General features: G+C 44.7%; 1 protein-coding gene across 3 annotated transcripts in view; it reads left to right on the top strand.

Annotated features, from left to right (window-relative positions):
* The window catches only part of LOC110502317 (inositol polyphosphate-5-phosphatase A), a 192,336-nt gene that overhangs the window by 80,136 nt on the left and 85,326 nt on the right, over positions 1-26,874 (top strand). For all 3 annotated transcript variants that reach the window (XM_036960462.1, XM_021580257.2, XM_021580259.2), the window contains exons 3-4: positions 5,256-5,356; positions 6,391-6,478. In XM_036960462.1, the coding sequence (XP_036816357.1) occupies positions 5,256-5,356; positions 6,391-6,478 (189 nt within the window). The remainder of the gene's footprint in view (positions 1-5,255; positions 5,357-6,390; positions 6,479-26,874) is intronic.

Here is a 26,874-nt window from a genome sequence, read left to right as displayed (position 1 = left end):
CAGGAAATAAAATGTGGTCTTTGGACAACGCTTGATTAGTATCAGAGACATACATTCTGTTCAAACACTCCCAAAGCAGGCATGCGGTCACACTCCCTGCCTGCAGATGAGACCAGAGTATACAAATGACAAGTGTATACCATCATGCAAGGCATTAATAATTGTAATAATATGAAGGATTTAATAATGTGTGTTACTGTTTGTTCAGTAAGCGTGGATCTGATGGGCATCCAGGCAGCTTTCACTAGTCCACTGGGCTGGCACACAGCAGAGTGGCACCGACTGACTGGAGTAATCTTCAGGCAAAGCAGGGCATTTGCCTGCTCCACATGTGCAATGAAGTGAAATGGTATCCCGGCACTAGAGTGCAGTATAAACAATGCTTTGAATTGCGTTATGCTGAGTTGATTGATCCCTCAATCTATTTGCATTGGAAACCTTACCCGGCTGTCACGGGCCACTGGCCTCACAGGATACTCCCGGGCTCATCCAAACACGTGACTTGTTAGATCTATTAAATAGGAGTTATTTCTAGGGTAATTAGTACATGGCTAATTTATTCTAAGTTATAACAATATAATTAATACTTCAACATAATGTGTTTCTTCTGATTTACTGTGTGTGTGGTGTGTGTGTGTGTGTGTGTGTGTGTGTGTGTGTGTGTGCACTTTCTCACGTGTGAGGGGAGAGTGACTCAAAATGTATTAAAAGACTGTCTTTCTGTGTGTGTGAGCCTGTCTGAGCGATTGTGAGTGTGATTTGTAGATAGAATCAGTGTTGTAAAGACTGTTGATTGAATGTACAGCAACAGGTGGACAGAGTTCAGTGTCTAGGAAAGACTTCTCATCACATCACGTGCCCGTTCAGAAGCCCATTTTATCCCCCCTCCGCACACTGTGTCACACTCTCCAGCCACGCTATTTTCCCCCTCCTAATCAGTACCATGAAGTAGTACTCAGCCTCCCTAGATTACAACCCATCAAAGGCCCACTGTGAGAAGATCCAGAGAAAAGTGGGCTTTTTTTTGTTGCCATATGCATCGTGAGTCTTTAAAAAACATCTGGCATGGAATTCACTTGTAAAAACATTCAATGGTGTGTGTGTCTTGTGCTGATAGGATACACACTACATGACAAAAAGTATGTGGACACCTGCTAGTCGTACATCCCCTTTGCTACTATAACAGTGAAGACACTTGCCAGGAGTACATGTCCTGGTAATCCGTCTGGGACTGCGACTTTGTGAATGTTGACCTGTTTAAAGGTCTTGCGTTGGCTGCGGAAAGCGTGATTACGCAGTTTCCCCGGAACAGCTGCTGCTTTAATGCATGTTTCAGTGTTTTATGCCTCGAAGCGAGCATGGAAGTAGTTTAGCCCGTCTGGTAGGCTTGTGTCACTGGGCAGCTCTCGGCTGTGCTTCCCTTTGTAGTCTGTAATGGTTTGCAAGCCCTGCCACATCCGACGAGCGTCAGAGCCGGTGTAGTACAATTTCATCTTAGTCCTGTATTGACGCTTTGCCTGTTTGATGGTTCATCGGAGGGCATAGCGGGATTTCTTATAAGCTTCCGTGTTAGTCCCTCTCCTTGAAAGCGCATCTCTAGCCTTTAACTCAGTGCTGATGATGCCTGTAATCCATGGCTTCTGGTTGGGGTATGTACGTGCAGTCACTGTGGGGGTGACGTCATCGATGCACTTATTGATGAAGCCAATGACTGATGTGGTGTGCTCCTCAATGCCATCGGAGGAATCCCGGAACATATTCCACTCTGTGCTAGCAAAACAGTCCTGTAGCTTAGCATCTGCTGCAACTGACCACATTTTTATTGATCTAGTCACTGGTGTGTTCTGCTTTAATTTTTGCTTGTAAGCAGGAATCAGGAGGTTAGAATTGTGGTCAGATTTACCAAATGGAGGGTGAGAGAGAACTTTGTACGCATCTCTCTGTGTGGAGTGAACATGGTCTAGAGATTTTTTCCCCTCTGGTTGCACATTTAACATGCTGATAGAAATGTGGTAAAATGGATTTAAGTTTCCCTGCATTAAAGTCCCCGGCCACTAGGAGCGCCGCCTCTGCCTGAGCGTTTTCCTGTTTGCTTAGGGTGGAATACAGCTCATTGAGTGCGGTCTTAATGCCAGCATCGGTCTGTGGTGGTATGTTGACAGCTACAAAAAATACAGATGAAAACACCCTAGGTAGATAGTGTGGTCTACAGCTTATCATGAGATAAGTGTGTAATTGCACTTCTGATGTCTAGCAACATTATGTACAAAATAAGTTACAAACAACGCAAAGAAGCGAACAAAGAAACCACAATTGGATAAGGACAATTGGATAAGGACACATAAAACATCAGCCTTATGCAGAACCCAGGCTCCTGTGGCGACACACATTGTACAATTTGGTCTGATAGCAGCCAAGTTAGGCTAGCTGTGGACGTGGTGTGTTTGAAACGTTGAGCCAGTGTTCACTTAAGTTATACCCTTTTTACACTGCTAAGCCAAAACTGTGCCAAGCCACCGAGCCAAGCTGTACTGGGCTTGCAAAGAAAATATCAGACCCAATAAACGGCGCTTCGTTCAACCCTGTAGTGTGAATCGGCGTGAGCTTAGATGTAGGCTACTATACATGGATTTGGACTGGTGGAGGTCAATGATGTGTGTTGTGTTCCAGTTAGGTATTGGTCGAAATGTAAAATGTTTCCAAACTGAGAACCAGAATTATGGGCTAAAGCCTAATGATTATTTTATATTGTGCTCAATGGTAATGGCATATATGACATTGTTTGGCCGTCAAAGAAATCCAGTGCCTTCCGTGGTTTGCAATTTTAGATGATGGTGATATGTTATTGCCATTATTAAGGGAACCTCCGAGGAATCAGGATGGAGGGGGAGAGAGGACGACTGGACGCACCCCTTTGACAAACAAGATGGATAGATTATCCCCGTTTTGGTACCTGTGTCCATCACCACTGTGTGGTCTAAAGGCATCACCATATAGCAACTGTCTCGCTACCAAGGGAGTTCCTTGCATCTGATCGATCTTTACTGCTCTTAAAGGGATGGTTCACCCAAATTACATATTGGTTTTCTCACCCTGTAAGCAGTCTATGGACATGATTTGGTTTAGTTTCCCTGGCATTGTTTCAACATGCTAACATTTTAGCATTAGGCACAAATCCCGTTCAAATCATGGGACCAATATTTGCATTTTTCACACATCATGTTTAATAGTCTATAATTGACTTAGTTGAGCTTCAAAATACATTTTAAGTACTTTTGGATGACTTGGACATGATGTGCGAAAAAGTGCTAATATCGGTCCCCATGACTCGAATGGGATTTGTGCCACAAAAGCCAAAACATTAGCATGGGGAAACCGTACCAGGGGAACTTAACCTAAAGCATTAATTGCTGTCATACCTTTTTCCATAGACTGCTTGCAGAGTAAACCAATGTATAATTTTGTAATTTGGAGGAACTATCCCTTTAAGGCTGACAAGACTGTACACAAAGTGTGTTTTATTGCCCTCATATTGAAAATCAATCTGTCAACTACAACTCTTAGTCTGAAATCAAAATGAACCGATAGAGTAAAAAGTGCTGCTGAGGGTTGTTTGGTTGGCCTTCAGAAAGATGGAGGAAACTTGAATAGTTGTTCTTGTTTGACCTTTTCTATCAATAGCATTTCTGATTAAAGTAGTAGGATTAAATTAGTCTTCAGGATTATGAGTCTGCATGGGAATCGAGAGCTGGAGTTACACTGCCTGGAAAAACAAACAGAAAACCCACACTTGGACAGATGCAAAACACAAAATACACACAGTCTTGCATTCTCCCTCTCACATGCCCACAGGCTCACACACAATGTAACTTCTAGCTAAAGCTCCTTGAGAGTCTGACCTTTTCAGTGGGAGCTGATAGGTCCACTAATCTTTCTAAGTTTGAGAACCCTGGTTCTTAGGGGCCCAGTCTCTGGGTCATCCAGCTAAGTGACAAGCCATAGGTGGATGGAAAATCCATAGTGTTATTGCCATACATTACTTTTATTAGATTTTGCATTTAGTGAGAATAATGCAGGCGGGGGAGTGAAGTAGGGCCCAGAGTAGGCCTCCAGGCCTGGAGCTGTCCCAGGCTTAACGCTGTCCCAGGCCACACATCCTGGGTGACGGTGATCTATGGCCTGCCCACCATCCATAGCTCGACCCTGTGAGTGCCTCTGAGCACTGTAATTCACTCAGCAATGGATTTTCCGTTACGGGTCAGCACTCCTGAACACTCTGGGCTTGGTGGCAGTGCACTCACAAACACCTCTTAGTGTTAGGGGAGGGGGGGGGGGGGGGGGGGGGGGGGGCACGGGAGATGTCATGTGACTGGAGTGGAAATGACTGTGTAACGTCTCTCCCTCTGCTCTGAGTGCTCTCCTTCTCTGACCAGGTATTTGTTAGCCTGATCCCAGATCTGTTTGTGCTGTTTACCAATGACTATAGATATTGCCGAGACGACCCCAACAGATCCGGGACAAGGTGTTTGTGTAGCGCAGTGTAGATCGCCAACATCTCTTTGTTCATGTACCTTATATTTTATGACAGGGCTATGTTCTGGAACATGTATTTTCTGTAGTGTTTCCTGTATTCTGACATAACATTTCCCAATGGCGAGAGACTCGTTATTGATCTAGTGAGACGTCTAAAACTCTGTCACACCCTGCACACAGACACATCTGTCTGATACTCTACTGTACAGTAGCTGGGATGATTTTTCCCTGTTGGCTGTAATGTATCTTGGCCTCTGCTAGTTGTTTGTCCCCCAGTCTTGGGTGTTACCCAGCTTCTGTCAAACTCCAAAACCACCAGACCTTATTATAGGGTTCCTATGTGCTGTAAATGGGTGCTTTTGGGGGTTTTGGTTAGGCTTGTTGCCTGGTTGTGACTTTAAAATCCCTTAATTCAGCTATTTGTGGAGATCTGACTCTGTAGAATGTTTAGAGAACAGTGTTCTCTTGAGGAAGGCAGTATCATTTCTGTTCGCAAACTTAAGTTCAGAATGATAGATCATTTGGGTGGGAAGTTCCTTGTGTTGTAAATGATTATCAAATCCAAGTTTATTTGTCACGTGCGTCGAATACAACAGGTGTAGTGAAATGCTTACTTAACAGGCTTTAACCAATAGTGCATGAAATGATCTTTTTCATACTGAAACCATCACGTAGTGGATCTAGACAGTTGTTAACTCCATGCCTTGTTCTCTTCTTTGCAGACTGTTCAATCACACAGGCCCCACTTCATCGCAGTGCACTGTCAAGAGGTGGGTGGGAAGAACTACGAAGCGTCCATGTCACACGTGGATTGTTTTGTCAAGTAAGTGTCCTCGCAACCTCAACACTCAATGGTCCCACTTCAAATTGCCCTTCACTGAAGAGGTGCAGCCAACTCTAGTGTTCATACCCCATAATCATCACTAAAGTTGGCTATTTTTCTGTCAAGGAAACACCCACGACCTTGGTCCACAGGAAAACTATGTCCAAAAACTCAGTGAAAATGAGTGAACAACTCCACCTTCTGGTGACATACCTTATTTGGTTTAATTTTTGGTGGTTCTTTAAAAACAACATTTTTTTAAGGTCAGAAGGTTATGAATTGAATATAATTAAACGGATGTACTAGAATACCATTAGCTTATTTGCATGGCCTGTTTATGTAGTCTATCTTGTTTATTCATAGGATGGAATAACAAAGTTTTATGTCAATGGGGATTTGGAAAGATTCTCTTGATTAATATTTTTTTCAACCAATTTAGGGTGTCCAGGTGTGCACTGCATCTCAATGCTAGAGGTGTCACTACAGACCCTGGTTCGATTCCAGGCTGTATCACAACTTGCTGTGATTGGGAGTCCTATATGGTGGTGCACAGATGGCCCAGCGTCGTTAGAGTTTGGCCAGGTAGCCAGCCGGTCATGGTAAATAAGAATTTGGTCATGGTAAATTTGGTCATGGTAAATAAGAATTTGGTCATGGTAAATTTGGTCATGGTAAATAAGAATTTGTTCCTAACTGGCTTGCCTGGTTAAATAAAAACATCTTTAAAATAAGCAGAAGACTGTCTGAGGCCTCAACAGATTTAGCAGAATATCCCAATACTCTCAAAATACCCTCTTCCTCATCTCTTCTCCCTCAAAGGGATAGTGTGAGATTTTGTCAATTAAGCCCTGCCCAGAGTCAGAGGAAGTCATGGACACCATTTGTATTTCTCTGCGTGCCGTTTGAAAGAAGTTGAAGGTAGTTTCGTGAGCCATTGCTAACTAGTGTTAGCGCAATGACTGGAAGTCTACCGGAAACAACGAACACGAAATAACTACATTTTCATATTGTGACGTGTGTCCTCTGTCTTCTAGAGAGCTGCTGTCCAGTGATGCCATGAAGGAGTACAACAGAGTCCGTGTCTACCTCGACGAGAACTACAAATCCCAGGAGCATTTCACAGTAAGTGCGGCTGGTCCATTTGCCCTTGCTAAGTGGTCCTCTTCCTTTCAGTCTCAGGAGAGCTTTGTTTACTGCACACAGTCTTGACTCGCAACAGAGGTGCTGTATTCTCCTGGGTGTTGCACAGCAGCCATTTCCATCAGAACGCTCTACACACATCGGTGACATTTAGATAAGATGGCAGAGGAAAGATGGAAGCTGAAGCTGGGGAAGCTCAGATGGTAGTAAGACATGAATTAGGAAATTCAATCAAGTAATTATTTGAGGGACTTCAACCCTCAGACTCATTTTCCTCAGCTTTGTGGACCCCAGTATTTTATTAGAATGCGCAATAATGGTAGACCGCCACAAGGCGGTGCTAGATGGTATGGAATGTCTTGTGGATCTGCAAACCAGCTGCAACTTTTCAAGTGTTATCAAATTGTGTTTGTCACATGCTTCGTAAACAGGTGTAGGCTTACTTACGGGCCCTTCCCAACAGTGCAGAGAGAAAAATATTCAGAAAAATTGTAACACAAGGAGTGAGTAACAATAACTTGGCTACATACACAGGGTACCAGTACCGAGTCAATGTACACAGGGGTACGAAGTAATTGAGGTAGATATGTACATATAGGTCGGGATAAAGTGACTAGGCAACAGGGTGGATAGTAAACAGTAGCAGCAGCGTATGTGATGAGTCAGAGTTAGTGCAAAAGGGGTCAAAATGCAGATTGTCCACGCAGCTATTTGGTTCACTATTTAGCAGTCTTCTAGCTTGGGGGTAGAAGCTGTTCAGGGTCTTTTTGGTACCAGACTTGATGCATCGGTAGCAGAGAGAACAGTCTATGACTTGGGTGGCTGGAGTCTGACACTGCCTGCCATAGAGGTCCTGGATGGCAGGGAACCTCGGGCCCCAGTGATGTAATTATCACAAAGATGTGCAATGCTTGGGCCAAATTGTTGCTCGGTTAATTTTGTGGCCTGTTCCCTCTATAGATTATGCGCAACTACACGTCAGTTGCATTGCATGGCCACTAGGTGGAGCCAGATACTCAGTGTTGACGATACCAGTTGAAAGTTTCATCCGGACACCGTGGCCCTTTCCCCCACGTTGGACACACACACATTTAATGCTGCTAATGTTGCACTCCCAACATTACATTTGGAAGAAGTGAAGTGATGGTTAATTCTCTGGCTCTGGAGCCCATAAAGAGAAGGGAATAGATGTGGTTTAAGGAACCCGCTAACAATCAGTGTGGTTTTGACTGCTGAGCCGTGTCTGTCATGATTTTCCTTTCTATCCTAGGAGGTATTATTACCACGGTACACTGCTCTCCCTCCCTAACAGCAAACAGTGGTAAATCACACCACCACCACCAGTCAAAAATGCTCTTTTCATAAACCTATTATGAACGTATTGGAACCATTTGCCCTATTGCTAAAATAATTAACTGCCATTTCGGTTAGGTGATGATGATTATATCCACTTGTTTTTGATTTTATTTCTCCCAAGTTTATATAAGGCTCTGACACGCCAATAGCGTTTGCCGGGCCGAGAGTACTTAGCATTTCTGAACGGAGTGCCGGCTGTAATTTGCGAACCAGGTGCAAAGCGATTTTTGAAGGTTGAATCGCATGAAGATGTTGGCAGTCAGACATCCACCAGCGGGTGGTCCTTAAAACACAGCGTGCTGAACGGTCGGCAGACGAACAGAAGATCAACATTCGGTGTGCTGTGTGTGGTCCTTTTTAGACTCTCATATCTTGAATAAGTGTATGTATGTATGTATGCATGTATACAAACCACAAAATGTATATGTTTATAGATATTCAAATCGGGGCGACAGTAAGGATACAGACTCTCTCCAGTGCGCTTCACACAGGGCTTGCCATTTAGTCCGGATGACATCACTCCTATTTGTTTACTCAAACTTCGATTTCTGCTCGTGGGTAATTGTTAGTTGTCCGCTCTGCCTGTCAATTTCCAGATAATGTAAGTGGCAACCCCTGTGTGGCTCCCTGAGCCTACCAGTAATGGCAGCCGGTGTGTGTTTTCCTTCGGGGATATCTATGTGAGTGCGGCAGCGAGCGGGTGTGCTATAATGTAGTGAAAGTGTATGGTAATGACCTGAGGGAGTGTTTACTTGACCTGTCTGTCTCTGTCGGGTACACTGGCTGGATGGCGGTGCCATATGCTTCCCTCTCGCCACAGCCAGCCTCACCATACCTAATGAAGCACACGGCTGAGTGTGTGCGAGCTGTGTCAGCGAGGTGCATCTCTGTTTGGGTCATTTGAGCACACCTCTTAATTTACCAAGAAAGCACTGGCTGATTCTTCTGATTTGTGATGAGACGAATATGTCAACAGGCTAATATGGTCAAAGAGGCGGCTGGTTTTTGAGGGTAGGGTTTTTGTTAGTATGACAGGCTATACTGTAGGACCTAGTAGGACACTGTATAATATAACATTTTTGATTTCCCCCCCCCTGTGTGATAACCTGGACTAAGATTTATGTCCAATTTAGCACACGGTGGTCCTAACTCCATACCAGAGTAAGTCCGTCAATCAGGCATTGAGGCCGTGTTGGATGCAGACCGACAGTGAGGGATGCAGGCCAGCCTTAACCTCCACATCTTTCCTGTGTGTGTGCTGTGCAGTGATGAGGGGGAGGGGGGGGGGGGGGGGGGGGTCTTGAGTGACACATCCTCCTCAGGCTGAGGCCTGGTGTTTTACGGGGCTGTTAAGGTATACAGCAGGTAAAATGTCAATTAGGAAAGCCCGCCCTGATAACTCAACTCCCAATCCACTTGTTCCAGGCCATTAATATTTATCACGGGCCCGGCCCTTTGGGCTGCTGGGGTGTCATGTGGAATGATGTTCACTAATGCCTTGCCTTTATTACCTAGGCTAGCGTTCCTCACAGACTGACTGGGGGTGTGTGTGTGTGTGTGTGTGTGTGTGTGTGTGTTTCTGTTTCTGTCACAGCACTCACTCTGTTTTTCTATGCGTCATCGCAGAATTATGAAAAATGTATAACAGTATTTACTACAAACACACACACACACCTTCTGCGTCGAGTCAATGGCTACAAGTGACCTACAAATGAACACACACACACACCAACACACACAGCCCTCCGTTGTTCCAGAGCATTTTAATGGGAAATTAAAGGCGTCCTTCCCTGCTCTGGTCCACAAGACGGGAGTGAGAGGCCAGAGGATAAATCAGGCTCTTTGCTCTGACAAGAATCGCACTCCGTTCCTGCGTCCGCGTCTGTTCTCAAACCAGCTGTCACATTGGCTTAATCTGTTTAGCTGCTATTTGTGCTGGGTGCCATCTTTTTGACACCTCCTCTGGATGTTTTTGATTGGATTTCCCCTGTGGTGTCCTTTGGTGTGGAGACTAGAGTGTTGTCACCCTGAGAGACACTAGGAGCACTCCCATCAGCTTCCTGTTCCGTCTATCCAGTTAGCTCTGTCTGTGCTGTGTGTGCGCACACGTACATGCAGCTACGTTCTGTATACACACTGAGACCCACATACAGATTCAACGGAAGGTACGCATTCCTAAGCTTTCAAATTAGGAAGTTCAATCTAAGGTTTTTGTTTTCTTCCTGTCAAGGTTTTGCCTACTTTGAGACTTTAGTCGGTTCACATTATTATTTCCCAGCTCTTTTCTTTTCAAACCTAATGGTGCCTCCCTGAGTAGCTCAGCTCTGTCTCCGTGGTTGGGATGAGGGAAAAGCTGCTGAGGGCTGGGCCCCATTTAGAGGCATGTCAGAAACTGCCAGCAGCAACCTAGCCTGCTCCAGCGGTGAGACCTTAAAGGTGCAATATGCAGAAATCGCTCCGCCATTTCCTGGTTGCTCAAATTCTAATCGTTTGTCTAATTTCAGTTTATGTGATAAAACAAGTGGTCACTGTGTCGAGAATCATTGTACCACCTAAACCGCTGCAAAATATATTTTCCATAATCAATCATATTGTATTTTCAGCTGTTTTGAAGCTGGTGTTCAAAACCAAAAGTAAAAAAAAAAACGGCTAAAACGGCAGAACGGGAATCAAATCAAATCACATTTATTTATATAGCCCTTCGTACATCAGCTGATATCTCAAAGTGCTGTACAGAAACCCAGCCTAAAACCCAAACAGCAAGCAATGCAGGTGTAGAAGCACGGTGGCTAGGAAAAACTCCCTAGAAAGGCCAAAACCTAGGAAGAAACCTAGAGAGGAACCAGGCTATGTGGGGTGGCCAGTCCTCTTCTGGCCGTGCCGGGTGGAGATTATAACAGAACATGGCCAAGATGTTCAAATGTTCATAAATGACCAGCATGGTCCAATAATAATAAGGCAGAACAGTTGAAACTGGAGCAGCAGCACGGTCAGGTGGACTGGGGACAGCAAGGAGTCATCATGTCAGGTAGTCCTGGGGCATGGTCCTAGGGCTCAGGTCAGTTGAAACTGGAGCAGCAGCACGGCCAGGTGGACTGGGGACAGCAAGGAGTCATCATGTCAGGTAGTCCTGGGGCATGGTCCTAGGGCTCAGGTCCTCCGAGAGAGAGAAAGAAAGAGAGAAGGAGAGAATTAGTGAACGCACACTTAGATTCACACAGGACACTGAATAGGACAGGAGAAGTACTCCATATATAACAAACTGACCCTAGCCCCCGACACATAAACTACTGCAGCATAAATACTGGAGGCTGAGACAGGAGGGGTCAGGAGACACTGTGGCCCCATCCGAGGACACCCCCGGACAGGGCCAAACAGGAAGGATATAACCCCACCCACTTTGCCAAAGCACAGCCCCCACACCACTAGAGGGATATCTTCAACCACCAACTTACCATCCTGAGACAAGGCTGAGTATAGCCCACAGTAATAGGGTTAGAGGCAGAGAATCCCAGTGGAAAGAGGGGAACCGGCCAGGCAGAGACAGCAAGGGCGGTTCGTTGCTCCAGAGCCTTTCCGTTCACCTTCCCACTCCTGGGCCAGACTACACTCAATCATATGACCCACTGAAGAGATGAGTCTTCAGTAAAGACTTAAAGGTTGAGACCGAGTTTGCGTCTCTGACATGGGTAGGCAGACCGTTCCATAAAAATGGAGCTCTATAGGAGAAAGCCCTGCCTCCAGCTGTTTGCTTAGAAATTCTAGGGACAATTAGGAGGCCTGCGTCTTGTGACCGTAGCGTACGTGTAGGTATGTACGGCAGGACCAAATCAGAGAGATAGGTAGGAGCAAGCCCATGTAATGCTTTGTAGGTTAGCAGTAAAACCTTGAAATCTAACTGAAGTTTATTTAGTGCTTTATCCGGGTAGCCGGAAAGTAGAGCATTGCAGTAGTCTAACCTAGAAGTGACAAAAGCATGGATACATTTTTCTGCATCATTTTTGGACAGAAAGTTTCTGATTTTTGCAATTGAAATTGTCTTGATATGTTCTTCAAAAGAGAGATCAGGGTCCAGAGTAACGCCGAGGTCCTTCACAGTTTTATTTGAGACGACTGTACAACCATTAAGATTAATTGTCAGGTTCAACAGAAGATCTCTTTGTTTCTTGGGACCTAGAACAAGCATCTCTGTTTTGTCCGAGTTTAAAAGTAGAAAGTTTGCAGCCATCCACTTCCTTATGTCTGAAACACATGCTGTAGCAAGGGCATTTTGGGGCTTCACCATGTTTCATTGAAATGTACAGCTGTGTGTCATCCGCATAGCAGTGAAAGTTAACATTATGTTTTCGAATAACATCCCCAAGAGGTAAAATATATAGTGAAAACAATAGTGGTCATAGAAATAGTGCACACAGAACATATATACCACTTCTTAGACTTGCTTTCAATGAGAATTACAGATCTATATCTCATATTTCTATGTGAATTTGGTCGGGTCGCCCAAAATGTGACACATTGCATCTTTAACGGCTGCCTCCAGCAGGCCACAGTAATGCAATCATCCAAACTGCACCCAGGAATTTATGAACACTTAGTGGCCCACTGCGGTGACGGGGGTTGGGACTGTGTGTGTTCACTTGCGTTGTACTCATCACCTATTTTCACGGTGCACCACCATCTCCCCTCCCCCTTTAAGGCCAGATGATGGGGGATCGTTTCATCCTTTACCCCTTAAGCATCCCCTGCTCTGCATTTACAGAGCGAGAGAGAACGACAGGGTGGTCGCTACGCTGGTTTACACACACACAGGTTCAACAAGGAGGACCAACCCCCACCTACACACAAACCCCTCCACCCTCATGGTCAGGGAGATGGCATTGTGAGGATAAGCAGGTTAAAATATTGAAAACTAAATCTCTGGGCTCTTATTTCGATATGGTGAGAAGTACAGTGCAGGCGAGGCAATTTGAATGGAGTAGATGTCATCATTGTTGTGCCGTAACTCTCCTTGACCATCAGTCATGCACTCAGGGCATTCAAGTAAGCGCATACTGTACACACACACACACACACACACACACAGGACGTGTTGAGCGACAATCAATGAATCTGCCATCAGAAGTGAATTATGAGGGAGAGAAAGCAGGCTGTGCCTCCCTGGAAAAATGTAGGTTGAACATGTGTATATAATTAATTGAAAGGAGATGCCGAAAAATGTATGCATTTAATACAAGGAGCCTAATCTATGGAACTTGGTCTATGCCCTCCTCTGGACCAGCACAAAAATGAGCATCTGACACAAGCACACATTCAAGCGCACGTACACACAGTCCGTCCCCTTCACCCTCATAAACAGAGCTCTGATTAAGTGTTTGTGTGTGGTGGGATTGGTTTAGTGGGGGCTGCAGGCAGGACCTGGGCGGGGAGTAAATCAGGACTGTCTGGGGGGTGGTGGGGTGGGGGGTGGGGTGGATCGCCAGCACAGATAATGATGTGATTCCAGCATGTGGCGGCCAGGTGCACCTTGCCACCATACATTATGATGTGCGGACCCCAGCCGGCGAGGGGCAGAGTGAAGGTGAGCCTGTCATATCGATCTTTTTAGCGCTAAAATATGAGCCACTTTACTCAGCTCCCCGGCGCAGTGATGTGAAAAATAATAACTCGGACCCAAATTAAAAATATTGATCGCTTAGGAGGTGTTGAGCGCAAATAAACATCCCCCTCACTCCCCCTTCCTACACCCCGACTCCCACTTCTCTCCCACCCTTACGCCAGCAGCAGGGTTGGGTCAGGGATGTTGGTGTGCTGGACTGTAAATATATCTGGCCGTCTCTACTCCTCTACCAGCAAATTACTGTGTATTTCTTCGACCCAAATGAGCAGGCCTAGGAAGTTGCTCTGTCCCCATTCAGTCTGGCATTGATAGATCTGGTCTTAACTCCATAATCTGGCATTAGCCATGCTTTATTGATGGCCCTTTAGTCATCATTTTTTGCACATTGGAGCTTGACTTTTTTTTAAAATTTCCTGGCCCGTAACGGATGAGCTGACACCCGGCTATCAAATGTGTGGTAAAACAATTGCCACAAGGTTAATTTTATTGGCTGCTCCATGCATTTGTGAGTAGGCAGGCAAGTGTCCTCTGCCCGGGTCCTGATGAATGGTTGTGACAAGTGGGTGGGAATGAAAATGAGAGGGGAGAGGCCATGCATGGGGGAACAGCGTTAGACCGCCTGCCGCAAATCTAAATTAAAAGCCCTCTGACGTTCAAAAAAATAAAAAATAAAAAAACTCTGATGAGTGTGAAATGATGTTCCATTGCTTTCATGATGAGGCCGGTCAAGTATCCTCATACTCCGGATGTTTCCCCGCCTCATCTCATATTGAATCAGGGTTAAACTATGTCCCTAACACACAACATACAATATGTCACAAGTCAAAAACCAATGTAAACCACTTAACATCCAAAACCTCATACTTGAAGTTGATAAATTGTGAAATTCCCCTTAATCTCCAGCACCACCCCAGCATATGTGAAAATTGCACATTTCTACATTTTGTAATAAAACATTTAGAGGAGGATGTGTTTCCAATGACATCATTGCTGTGCCACATGTGATTTTAACCAATAATGAGTTGGCATAGCCTGGTTGATATCATTGAGAAACACTTATCTTCAAAACATAGAAACGTGCCATTTTCACGTGTTGATGTTGTGCTGGAGATGACTATTCTTTATGCAACCTTACTTTAACTAGGCAAGTCGGTTAAGAACAAATTCTTATTTACAATGACTGCCTACCCCGGCCAAACCTGGAAGACGCTGGGCCAATTGTACGCCGACCTATGGGACTCCAAATCACGGCCAGATGTGATACAGCCTGGATTCGAACCAGGGACTCTAGTGGCACCTCTTGCACTGAGATGCAGTGCCTATGACCGCTGCGCCAGTCGGGAGCCCGAGTGAAGTTCAAAATGTAAAAAAAATGACCCTTTAACTTTCCTACCCGACAACTGCTATCGATTGAATACAAGGACATTTGTTTCCTGTATCCTACAAGCGAGAGTGAATGAATAGCGATTTTATGAGCAGGGAGAGATAGAGTGGGTCGGTGTTTCAGTGGAGACGAGGCATTGGGATTACATGCTGAGTGTTGACGTCAATGAGGGCACTATCTGGCGACGTCTCCTCTGCTCCATTGCTCTCCTCTCCACTCCTGGTGAAAGCTGCCCTCTGTGCTTGGCGTCAGTCCGTGGCCCTGCCCCATAGCTACTAGCTGATCTGATTCCCATGGGTATTAATTCTCCCATGCAGCAGCACTTGATTTGCATGGCCCAGTTGACCCAGGCAGACACTGGCCATTACTTCCCCATTAGCTAATCTCTCTGGTTTGATTTCCATAATCCTCCCGCAATTGAGGGCCCTCACATGCCCATAATCCCCCCCCCCCCCCATGCACACACACACACACGTATTCCCATGCACTAATGAGTTCTTACAACACACTAAGCTCTGAAACAATTCTCATTAGAACAAAAGTACATCAAATACACAAATGTGTACTGAGTGAACAAAACATTAAGAACACCTGCTCTGAAAGCTATCATCCCTTATTGATGTCACTGGTTAAATCCACTTTAATCCGTGTAGATGAAACGGGAGCAGGCAGGTTAAATAAGGATTTGTTTTTTTAAAGCCTTGAGACAATTGAGACATGGATTGTGTATTTGTGCCATTCCGAGGATGAGTGGGCAAGACAAAATATTTCAGTGCCTTTTGAACGGGGTATGGTAGTAGGTGCCAGACGCATCGTTTTGAGTGTGTCAACCGCTTCCCGTGTGAATCAAGAATGGTCCACCACCCATAGGACATCAAGCCGACTTGACACAATTGTGGGAAGCATTGGAGTCAACATGGGCCAGCATCTCTGTGGAACGCTTTTGACACCTTGTGGAGTCCATGCCCCGACAAATGAGTCTGTTCTGAGGGCAAAGGAGGGCGCAACTCGATATTAGGATGAGGTTCCTGATGTTTTGGGCTCTGTGTAGGTATGCCACGTCACTTTCTAAGAGATACTTCTCCCGTAATAAACTACAAATCATAGCAAATGTCTCCACCCTAGTCAAAACTGCTACTATCCTCATCAGAACCATTAGGTGAATACAGTGGGGTGAATGGCATGACATCCCTGTAAGTGGCACTTGCCGCTGAGAGTGTGTGCTGTTAAGATTTGTGGCGTATGTGTGTGTGTTGGGGTGTCAGGGGAGGCGTTGCTAAATTGCTCCCGGCGTCTCTTGAAAACCCCCTTTATTAACATGAGTGTCAGAGCGATGCTTATCTGTCTATGCAACAGATTAAGCCCCCAGGAACATGATCGTATTTGAGCTCCACTCCAGTCCCTCTCAAGTGCTCCCTTTTCCTCTCAGAGCAGAGAGGCCTTCACGAGATAATGTTGAGGGTATTATTATTGACCAAAGACAGGGGTTATATGGAGAGATGTTTACCCGTCTAACCCTATTTATCGTTTGCGTTAAGACTTCAATATGCTGTAGATGTTTGATCAAATAGAATCGGTGGTCTTTTTTTTTCAAATCTGGATGTCCTCAGTCTGTGTGCTTCTATACCGATCCTATACATATCACTCAAGACAGTGCATTTTAAATGTTTGTTTTTTCCCCTGTCAATTCCTACCATGCAATCCTGTATGGTATATTCTGTACAGCAAGTATGCATTCTCTGTGTATGTGTGCTATAGACCGCTTGCGTTCTCTAAGAGGTTTGCTTTAATGACATGAAACTGACTTTGGTTACCCTTGATTTGGGAGCTTGTCTGTGTGTGAGGGCGCCGGTATCTAGGTCATGTATGTACGAGTACTTGAATACTGAGACTGAGTCGTTACTTCTGCCTGTGTGTAGATGGCTTGCATCTGTTTATTGGCTTACTCATGTTTTGCTGATGTCTACTACTTAGACTTACTAATAGTTTGTTGATATTATTCCAGGTGGGACAATTTTTAGATATGCTAATGATGTAATTTCTGGACAATATTTCTGTCTCTATTTTTGTCTGTTTTTTTAATCATCGCTATGTCTAATGAATTACTTTGTTTATTTTATAAAAATAACTCCAAATATATTTAATTTATTTCCCTGAGCCTCCTTTTGCCATTGAAATGCTCCATCAGATCGTGTGGGTGTTGATACAAATTGAAATATATTTGCATACACAGCCCGGATTGGAGCATAAAGTAGGAGGCTATATATGCAAATAAAAGATGACTGGTCATTGATCAGAATAATCAGATCAGATTGTGATGTCATGATCTGGGCTAAAAACTCCATCCCACATGAACAAGCTGAAATTCCAGGCATTTTTTTCAAACAACTCTTACATGAAAATGGCATTCTCATAATTTTCAATGTCATAAAAATAAATGTTAAATCACATTTCTGACTGCACTGCTCCTTTAAGGGACCCCTTTTGGCTCAAGAGCACCCCCAGAGGCAAAAGTTATATGTAGCTTCTTATACTCTAATACACCAGAGGAAACAGTGATATGGATTATCTATCTATAAAGACAAGATCCACCACCTTCCACAGCTCTATCCCAGGAGCTTTCCCACTTGTCCTGTCGTGTTCGGAGAGGAAAAGACCCATCATGTCAGCCCAGTCCGATTGATCTTAATCGCCTTCCGCAGGAATTCTCATGGAGCGACAGTTTGCATTGATTGCAGAGGAGCTCTTACCACCCCCACCGCTCCAAACGAGCTGATAATTAATAAGGCCAGGTTCCACAAACAGCCAGTCAACAGGCGACGTGATGGATCGGACTGCCTGGAAGCTGACCAACGCAACGCCCCCTTCGGGAAGAGTGGGTCCTCAGCTGCCAGGTGTCCATTACCATGGCCTGATCAGAAATGCAGAGCAACACCCACTGCTAATTAAACACCCAGAGGTTGCCTTTGTTTTTCAGCCCACTGTTGTCTATCTATTCATTATTGGCATGCATTTAATAATTCATGAAGCAGTGGCATTGAGGGGTTTGTGGGGAGGGGCAGGCAGCCCTCAGCAGTGGACACAGATTAGTTCTGGGCCGGAACAAAGAGACACAGGTCACTATGGTAATGGGGACTGGGGCACAAATATACACTGGGTACAAAGTAACAACCAAATAACTCAAATTAGAAACCACTGAGAAAGCTGTTATTCAATGTGCTAATGCTTGGTTAGTGTATCTACCTGCCTATTATGTTTTGCTTAAATCCATGATTTTTATTTTATTTAAATATTCAAAATATTCTTGCTGTCTCTTTTTATTATTGACCTGTGGAACATTCCCCATGTAACTAATCATTATATACTTTTTATCAGTAAGAAGAGGCCTTTTGGTATAGTTCATGACAATAATTGTATTTTTTGTGGTAAATTGTAACATGTAAATTCTATGGTGTTTTACAAGGTATTTATACATGTAATGAATATATGTGTCTAAATATAACTTTGCCAGTACAACTAAGATGATACCTTTAAAAGTCATGCTTAAAAGTCATGCTTGAATGCTTAAAGTATCTTCTATAAAATATATACCTTTTGGCTACTCTGTTTTTGGTCGTTATGATATGCCTAAAAGATATGAAAATATTTTTGGACAATTTAGTGTATCTTCATCGAAATATTGGTTTCAAATCAGAACATTTTCCAATTACCCCTAATTTTTACCATTGGAAACAGTGTTACATTTAACCCCGCAGCCTGTTCCAATTAACCCTGCCTACTTCCGCCACTTTCTGATGAATTGTGAAAGACTGGTATGTCCTAGAAACATAGTTACAGTATGTAATGCTAGCTGATATATATATGTATGTTTGTATAAAAATGTTCTTTAATCTACTGGAACTTCTTTAGTAGCGTACCATTTGTCAGTTAACAAAAATATGAACGCAATATGTAAAGTGTTGGTTCCATGTTTCATGAGCTGAAGAAAAAATCCCCAAAATTTGTCAATTTTGTGGACAAATTTGTTTACGTCCCTGTTAGTGGGCATTTCTCCTTTGCCAATATAATCCATCCACCTGACAGGTGTTGCATATCAAGAAGTTGATTAAACATTATTACACAGGTGCACCTTGTGCTGGGGACAATAAAAGGCCACTCTAAAATGTGCCACACATTGTCTCAGGTTTTGAAGGAGTGTGCAGGAATGTCCAGCAGAGCTGTTGCCAAAGAATTTGTTAATTTCTCTGTACGTCCAACTGGCGTCACAAATGTAGACCACATGACCACATGCCAGCCCATGACCTCCACATCCGGTTTCTTCACCTGTGGGACCATCTGAGACCAGCCACACGGTCAGCTGATGAAACTGTGGGTTGGCCGAAGAATTTCTGCACAACTCTCAAAAACCGTCTCGGGGAAGCTCAAATGCGTTCTCATCGTCCTCACCAGGGTCTTAACCTGACTAGTTCGGCATCATAACCAATTTCAGTGGGCAAATGCTCACCTTCGATGGCCACTAGTACACTGGAGAAGTGTGCTCTTCATGGATACATCCTGGTTTCAACTGTACCGGGCAGATGACAGACAGCGTAGCGTGTATGGCGTTGTGGGCGAGGGGTTTGCTGATGTCAACGTTGTGAACAGAGTGCCTAATGGTGGTGGTGGTGGGGTTATGGTATGGGCAGGCAGGCAGGCATAAGCTAAGAACAATGAACACAATTGCATTTGATCGATGGCAATTTGAATGCACAGAGATACCGTGACAAAAACATGAGACTCCTTTTTATGCCATTCATCTGCTACCATCACATGTTTCAGCATGATAATGCACGGCCCCACGTTGCAAGGAGCTGTACACAATTCCTGGAAGCTGAAAATGTCCCAGTTCTTCCATGGCCTGCATACTCACCAGACGTGTCTCCCGTTGACCATGATTGGGATGCTCTGGATCAACCTGTACGACAGTGTGTTCCAGTTCTTGCCAATATCCAGCAAATTCGCACAGCCATTTAAAGAGGAGTGGGACAACATTCCACAGGCCACAGTCAACAGCTTGATAACTCTATGCGAATAAGATGTATTGTGCTGCAGGAGGCAAATGGTGATCACACCAGATACTGACTGGGTTTCTGATCCACGCCACTAACTTTTTTTCCCTTTTAAGTTATCTGTATTCCCAGTCATGTGAAATCCATAGATTAGGGCCAAATGACTGATTTCCCTTCGAACTCAGTAAAATCTTTGAAATGGTTGCATTTTTATGTAGTTGGGCATTAATATTTTGACTTTTATCCATTATTTTACCAGGTAAGTTGACTGAGAACACGTTCTCATTTGCAGCAACGACCTGGGGAATAGTTACAGGGGATGAATGAGCCAACCGTGATGGTTTGAGTGCCAGATTGGGAATTTAGCCAGGACACCGGGGTTAACACCCCTACTCTTACTATAAGTGCCATGGAATCTTTAATGATCTCAGAGAGTCAGGACACCCGTTTAACTTCCCATCCGAAAGACCGCACCCTACACAGGGCAGTGTCCCCAATCATGCCGTGGGGCATTGGGATATTTTTTTAGTTATTTTTTAGACCAGAGGAAAGAGTGCCTCCTCCTGGCCCTCTAACACCACTTCCAGCAGCATCTGGTCTCCCATCCAGGGACTGACCAGGACCAACCCTGCTTAGCTTCAGAAGCAAGCCAGCAGTGGTATGCAGAGTGGTATGCTGCTGGCAATTTAAATGGCGACACATTTTTACTGCTCCATAAGGTCGTGTGTGTCAATGCAATTGTTTTGATTCCGGTTTTGAATGTATTCTTACTTACTCTGTTAAATTACACAAATGTTTACACATTTCACCAAAAAATTTAATTTTGAGAAACGGGAGGTATAGAAAAGGACTGGATTAACAGTTGAGCAGTACAGAACCTTTTTTTATTTCTAGATTATTTGACATTTATGTAGTTCTTTCCTTGAGCTGCTCTTGTTTATTATTGTGATGTATTATGCCATGTTTTGTGTGGACCACAGGAAGAATTGTTGCTGCTTTTGCAACTGCTAGTGGGGATTTTAATCAAATAACAAATTATACCAACCACTGTATGTCCAGGACACTGGTCTTATCGTCTAACACAGACAGGTCAGATGTACGACACGGTTTCCATGGCAATGGTATCGCTGAGCAACAGTGGACTGGACTGATCCCCGAGTGATCCATGGGCCTTCAGGAACAAATGGCCTCTCTTAATCAGGACATCCCTCCCCTGTTTGTCAGCACATGCCTCGTTGGCAACTAATTGTGAGATATGGATGTGTCCCGAGAAGCAGGGAAATTCTGTTAGCCACTAGCATCCAGCTATCCATAGGACTCTCTACAGGTTGACACTGTATGGGTATTTGGAGAATGGAGACGGCTATGACCTCAGTGTGTGTTGGTTGCAGCACCACTCCAGTGGGAGTAATGATGCCTGTGTGTGTCATAAGGAAGGTAAATAAATAAAAAAAACGTAGATCCATGGTTCTAATGGCATTAGAGTCTGTCAGGGCGTGTCAGCCGTAGCAGGAGTGTGTTTGGTGGTCCCCGTGTGGCCCCTAACCGGTCTGATTGGGGTAATTGGTAGATCCGCTGGTCTCCGTGGCTGTCAGCTTTGTTGGTTAATAAGACCCAACAATGTGATCATCTCATTTCCGTCCTCACTTACACAGCACCTCACATGGGATAGGATGGCGGCTTTACAGTCCTCCAACCACACACACACCAGGTTAACGTAGGAGCCCATTTATTTCACTCCAACCATCACAATGACTCTAAATGGCCTTTCAAAATCAGAGAGAGGAGGGGGACCAAAATAATCTAATAACACAATTACTGCTGGGCTTCATTCTGGAGTTAAGTGCATTTTTATTGTGTAACTTTTCTCTTTTCTCTTCTACTCTCTTAGCCTACAACCCTTTATTTTTTTTATTATTCTTCAGCAAACGCTCCCTCCCTGCCACTTCTCATCTAATATCGCCATAATTGGGTTTGGTTCTACAAATCAAATTTCTCCAATTGGGTTATCGTGCTCTGAAATTGGAGAGGTCCCTTGGCCGGTATGGGCGGGGAGTTAATCTGCTTTTGTTAAGCCCCCTCGGTGGCAGTGCCGGCAACAGGGGCCACCGCACCAGTTAAAGCATTCGCCTGTCACTGTGGACACGCTCATAATTCACCCATCCCACCACACCCACCCTGCGCCCCCCCCACACACACACACACCGCCATACCCTGATTCCCCTTGTGCAAATAATGACATTTTGAATCGAGCATTAACAGGCTTAATTACTTTAAAATTGTCATTTTAATTTACACTGATATAGTATTGATCACACAAGCAGAGATTAAGGCCCTCACTGGAGCGGATGATGTGGAATTAAACAGGGCCGGGTCCTCCTGGGGCCCGCCTGGCCTGTCCCGCCGCAGCCAGAAGAGGAATGATATTTCTCCGTAATGAACTGGCAGCATGCGCAGACATGAATCTCTGGCCCGCTGGAAAAGGAGGGAAATGATGGGGTTTGGGGAGCCATGGAGGGTTATTCATTCACTGCCATGCACCAATTCTCCTGTGATTCATCCGAGGGGGCCCGGTGCTTCGTGTTTGCCTGCCAAGGTCTGGCTGACCTTTCCGGGCTAAGTGTATATATATCCCCCTCCGTAGGGAGACGCCCAGGGCCAGGCAGGTGCCACGCCACGGCCGGGGGTGCGGGGGTGAGGAGGGGGAGGGAGCATCTTCAGGGAGCCATCAACCTCTAATCCAAACATCCGCAACAGGGAAAGTGTCTGTCCGTGATCCCCCCTCTCATCCTCACTCATCAGCCCTGTCGGAAAACAGGACACTTCCCTGGTGGAATTGATCTGGGCTCTCCAGCCATGTGTCACGTACAGCTGGTTAATATCAGAGAGAAATCGTTACTTCAAATCCAAGCAATTTCTCTCCAGGACAAAAAAAGGTTTCTCTTCTAAACCGGCCTATTTTGGCGTAATTATAGCTGTGGAACTTACCGTATTGACACCTGTCTCTGAAGAGACGACTCAAACAATCTCTCCACACACAAGTGCATTTTAGGTCAAGGTAGCACTTAAACCTATAGATCTGACAGGAATTAAACCATAGTTGTCTGTAAATGTATCAAGAAGGGCTGATTATATTGCAACGGCTATCTCAGAAGCTGATCCCCCACAGTCTTGATATGTGTAGTCTTGCTCCAATAAAGCTGTTGATGTATGTTTTGTAAAACAACGATTATCTTAACATTTTTGTGCTTGAGAAACACAATCCTGAACGGAATAATATCCTTGTGTGACTGTGCGTGAACATTATGTTTTGTTTTATGTTTATTTACAATTAATTGAACTGTGTGTGTGGGGGGGGGGGGGGGGGGGGGGCAGCAAAAACAAAACGTCCTTGAGCCAGCGTAGGTTCTTAAAACAGTCCAAAAGCACCAAAGCAGATTGAAAAAGGTTGTGAAGGTCCCAGGCTCTCTGCTCATTGCATTACCAACACCTAGATGTCGTAGGGTGGAAGCCATTCCAGCGATGAGGCACTTGTTGTGCAACACCTTTTACCTCTGCCTGGCAAATCTCCCCATGCTGGATCCCCATGGATGTCTCCAATACACATAATGGACTTGGCAAGGCCTGGGGTGGCCCAGCTTAGGCCTTTACTCCACACTGTCATCCAATCACCTTATTCTTATGCTCTTGGATTGTTTAGTCACACAGCCGTCCATTTACATCAACCCATAACCAAACCGCCACACCACCTCACACACCGCATGCACCACAGAGGCACCTCTCTCACCACAGAGGCACTTAAAAGAATTAGCAGGTATTGTGCGGCACATTTTAAACACAAAAAAACGACTGCGTTCTCCCTCACTCCCTCCCCTACTCCCTCTCTGCATATAGCAGTCCAGTCCTCTTACTTCCGTAGTCCTTCTTGGTGGTGCAGTCTCTTTCTACTGTTTTTTGTCCTTTTTGTTGCCTCCTGTACTGGTTATATACTGTAGGTGTGTACCTCGCTCTCCTCTCTGACAATTATAGATCTATTTTTTTTATTTTAATGGGGTGGTCTTCCTGGCTTTGTTGTGACACAGATGTGTGTTTATGGTTGATAAAATCACATCTGCCATTTGTGCCGCAATTGTACCTAGGCCCAATGTCTTTTACTCTACACTGAAATAGAATCGGTTCATTCTTGTCACACACACAGTTTCCTAATCTGATTTTGGATGATGTTTTAGTAGAGCATAAATAAACCAATTTGAACAAATTGAAACATCCACATGCTTGAAATGTGCAGTCATATGCCACCCCCCCCCCCCCCATCTCGACACTTCAATACTATCTTTTAAAAACAAGATCAGCCTCATATGCTTTGCCCCTTGTGATTGTCAGAAGATGACTCACCCTAAATGGTTTTAGCCCCTCATTTTCTAACCGTATTGAAACATACATAGGGCAATCAATTTGGAATGCCTTTTAGTGGGTGTTCAGGAAAATGAAGAATCCCTATGTCCCCTATTGGCATGGTCCCTCAGATCCTCAAAGTGATTTAGATGCACCATCAAGAGCATATTGACTGGCTGCATCATATTGACTGGCTGGTATGGCAACTGCTCGGTATTCGACCGCAAGGCGCTACAGAGGGTACTGCGTACAGCCCCAGTACATCACTGAGGCCGAGCTCCCTTCCATCCTGGACCTCTATACCAGGCGGTGTCAAAGGAGGAAGGCCCCCCAAAATTGTACGACTCCAGCCAACCAAGCCACAGACTGTTTTTCTTGCTACCACATTGCAAGCGGAACCAACAGGACCCTGAACAACATCTACCCCCAGGCCATAAGACTTCTAAAGAAGACTGCTCAGTAGCTTATCAAATGACCACCCTGACGACCTGCATTGAACCTTTTTTTTGCACCAACTCTCTTGCACAGACTCTATACGCACACACTGACACATACTTACACACTCATCACATATGCTGCTGCTAGTCACTTTGACCAATTTGTACAGTACATTACCATTACCTCGTACCCCTGCACATCGACTCGGTACTGGTACTCCCTGTATATAGCCATGTTATTTTCTACTCCCTATATATTCTATAGCCATGTTATTTTTGACTCATTCTTTTTTATTCGTTATTCACTGTCACTATTTATTTAAATCTTTAACTCTGCATTGTTGGAAAAGTAAGTGAGCATTTTTTTTACTGTTAGTCTACACCTGTTGTCTGAAGTATGTGACAAATAAAATGGGATTATTATTTTGATATATATTTTTATGGTCCATAAAAGAGGGGGTGGGGTTACTTCTCCTTCTGCGGGTCCAATAATGAGTCCTTTCTTCCCCGTTCCCAACCTTCTCCAATTGATTTTTGTCAGGAAAATGAATACAGTCTCCAAGGTTCTGGGGGTCAGAGGCAGAGCGCATCCCTGCAGAAGAGGGGCGGCGCTGGGTAGAAATGAACAGCGGTAGCCCTAACCATGGGACCTCTGGAGCTCCCTGATGAAAGCTGCTATTGGCTCCCGAGGAGGGCGGATGCCGCTGCTTTATGATCCATTGTCAGTTTGTTTTTGTCGAACACCAAACATCGGGGAAGATATTTGATGTTCACCATGCCAGACCGTGTGATTCGCATCAAATAGGTCTGCCTGGGCAAAGTAGGGATTTTACATGCGGTCGGGGAATTGGTTGAAATTAATAATCTGGCTATAACGATGTAAAACTTGATTTGAACCCCTCGAGGACACAGAATTTGTCTTTTTATAAAGGCATAAAGTAACCGTAACCATATTTCTGTAAGTAATTTTCTCCAAGTGGGGTTTAATCAGTCTTCCCCAGTCAGCAGGGGCTGCTGCACACGTTCAAGCCCACAATGGCATCCTGTGTGTGAGGCACTCCTCCGCTAATGACTAACTCATTAAAGAGCTGGCTAATTAGATTGGATGTGATGCTCTTTTAAACAGATTCAACCTCCTTCATTTTAACGGCCGAATTGCACTTCTACGCTTTTTTTTGCGGGGAACACCTTTCAAAGCCATCCAGTGTGGCCCTGAGATTGAGGGTTTCCACAGTGGTCGCGGAGCACGGAGGTCTCGTGTCCTGGAACCCTCAGCTGTATGCCTCACTTTGTTCCTCTGTGGAAGATATATCTGTGGAACTCTGTGTAAACCGTGGGTTTAACGAATATATCACGCGCACAATTACAGGAGTGTTTTGTGACTTGGACGAACTTTTGGGCCAAACGACGAGGAAATGCGGGGATCTTTCGAACATGGACGACCAGAGTCCAATCAACGCCACATTTATATCCAGATGATGTGAAACGTGGCTTGTTGATTTTGAGTAGTTCTAAGGACATTCTGATCTTACTGAACAGAGCCTCTTTTTTTTCGGCCCTCTACTCTTCTCACATTACCTAATGATATACAGTGCTTCTCTGTCATTTGGAGAGCTTTGAAAGGAGCACACAGAGGGCCCAGGAGACAGCTTACAGGCTTACGTGGGCCCAAAAATCCCATTTTTCCCTGGGTGTTGTATTTACAGGAGCACTGGTCCTCGGCTCACATACATCTCAATGCTTCCTTTTAAGGGGGCTAGTAAAGGGTCTGATTGATGCAGCGATTGTACGCATAAGAAAGGACATCTGAAAAGTCCCCCTCACTATGTTCCGGTTTTATATTTATTATTATTAAAGCATGCCATAACAGAAATTATCTGAGAGGCCGAGGCTCCCATTTACATTTGGCTTTTCATGCTGCAGCCATGTGCTCTTGGGTCGATGCACTGGAGTATAACTAAGCTAGCATGGAGGATATCCAACCATTTAAATAAAGCCCCGGGAATTTTACATAACACATCATCGGCAAGCATTGGTTTTTTACATAAAGACAAAGAGGCCACAAAGAAGGACCCGACCCGGGTGTTAGCCGAGCCAACCGACTGCGTGTGTTTCGCCAGGTCCTCTAAAGCGTCACGGTC

The sequence above is a fragment of the Oncorhynchus mykiss genome, chromosome 23 (genome assembly GCF_013265735.2).
Source record: "Oncorhynchus mykiss isolate Arlee chromosome 23, USDA_OmykA_1.1, whole genome shotgun sequence".
In the NCBI taxonomy this organism is placed as follows: Eukaryota; Metazoa; Chordata; class Actinopteri; order Salmoniformes; family Salmonidae; genus Oncorhynchus; species Oncorhynchus mykiss.
The sequence above is the reverse complement of the archived record's forward strand: the minus strand, read 5'-3'. Positions and strand labels throughout refer to the sequence as shown.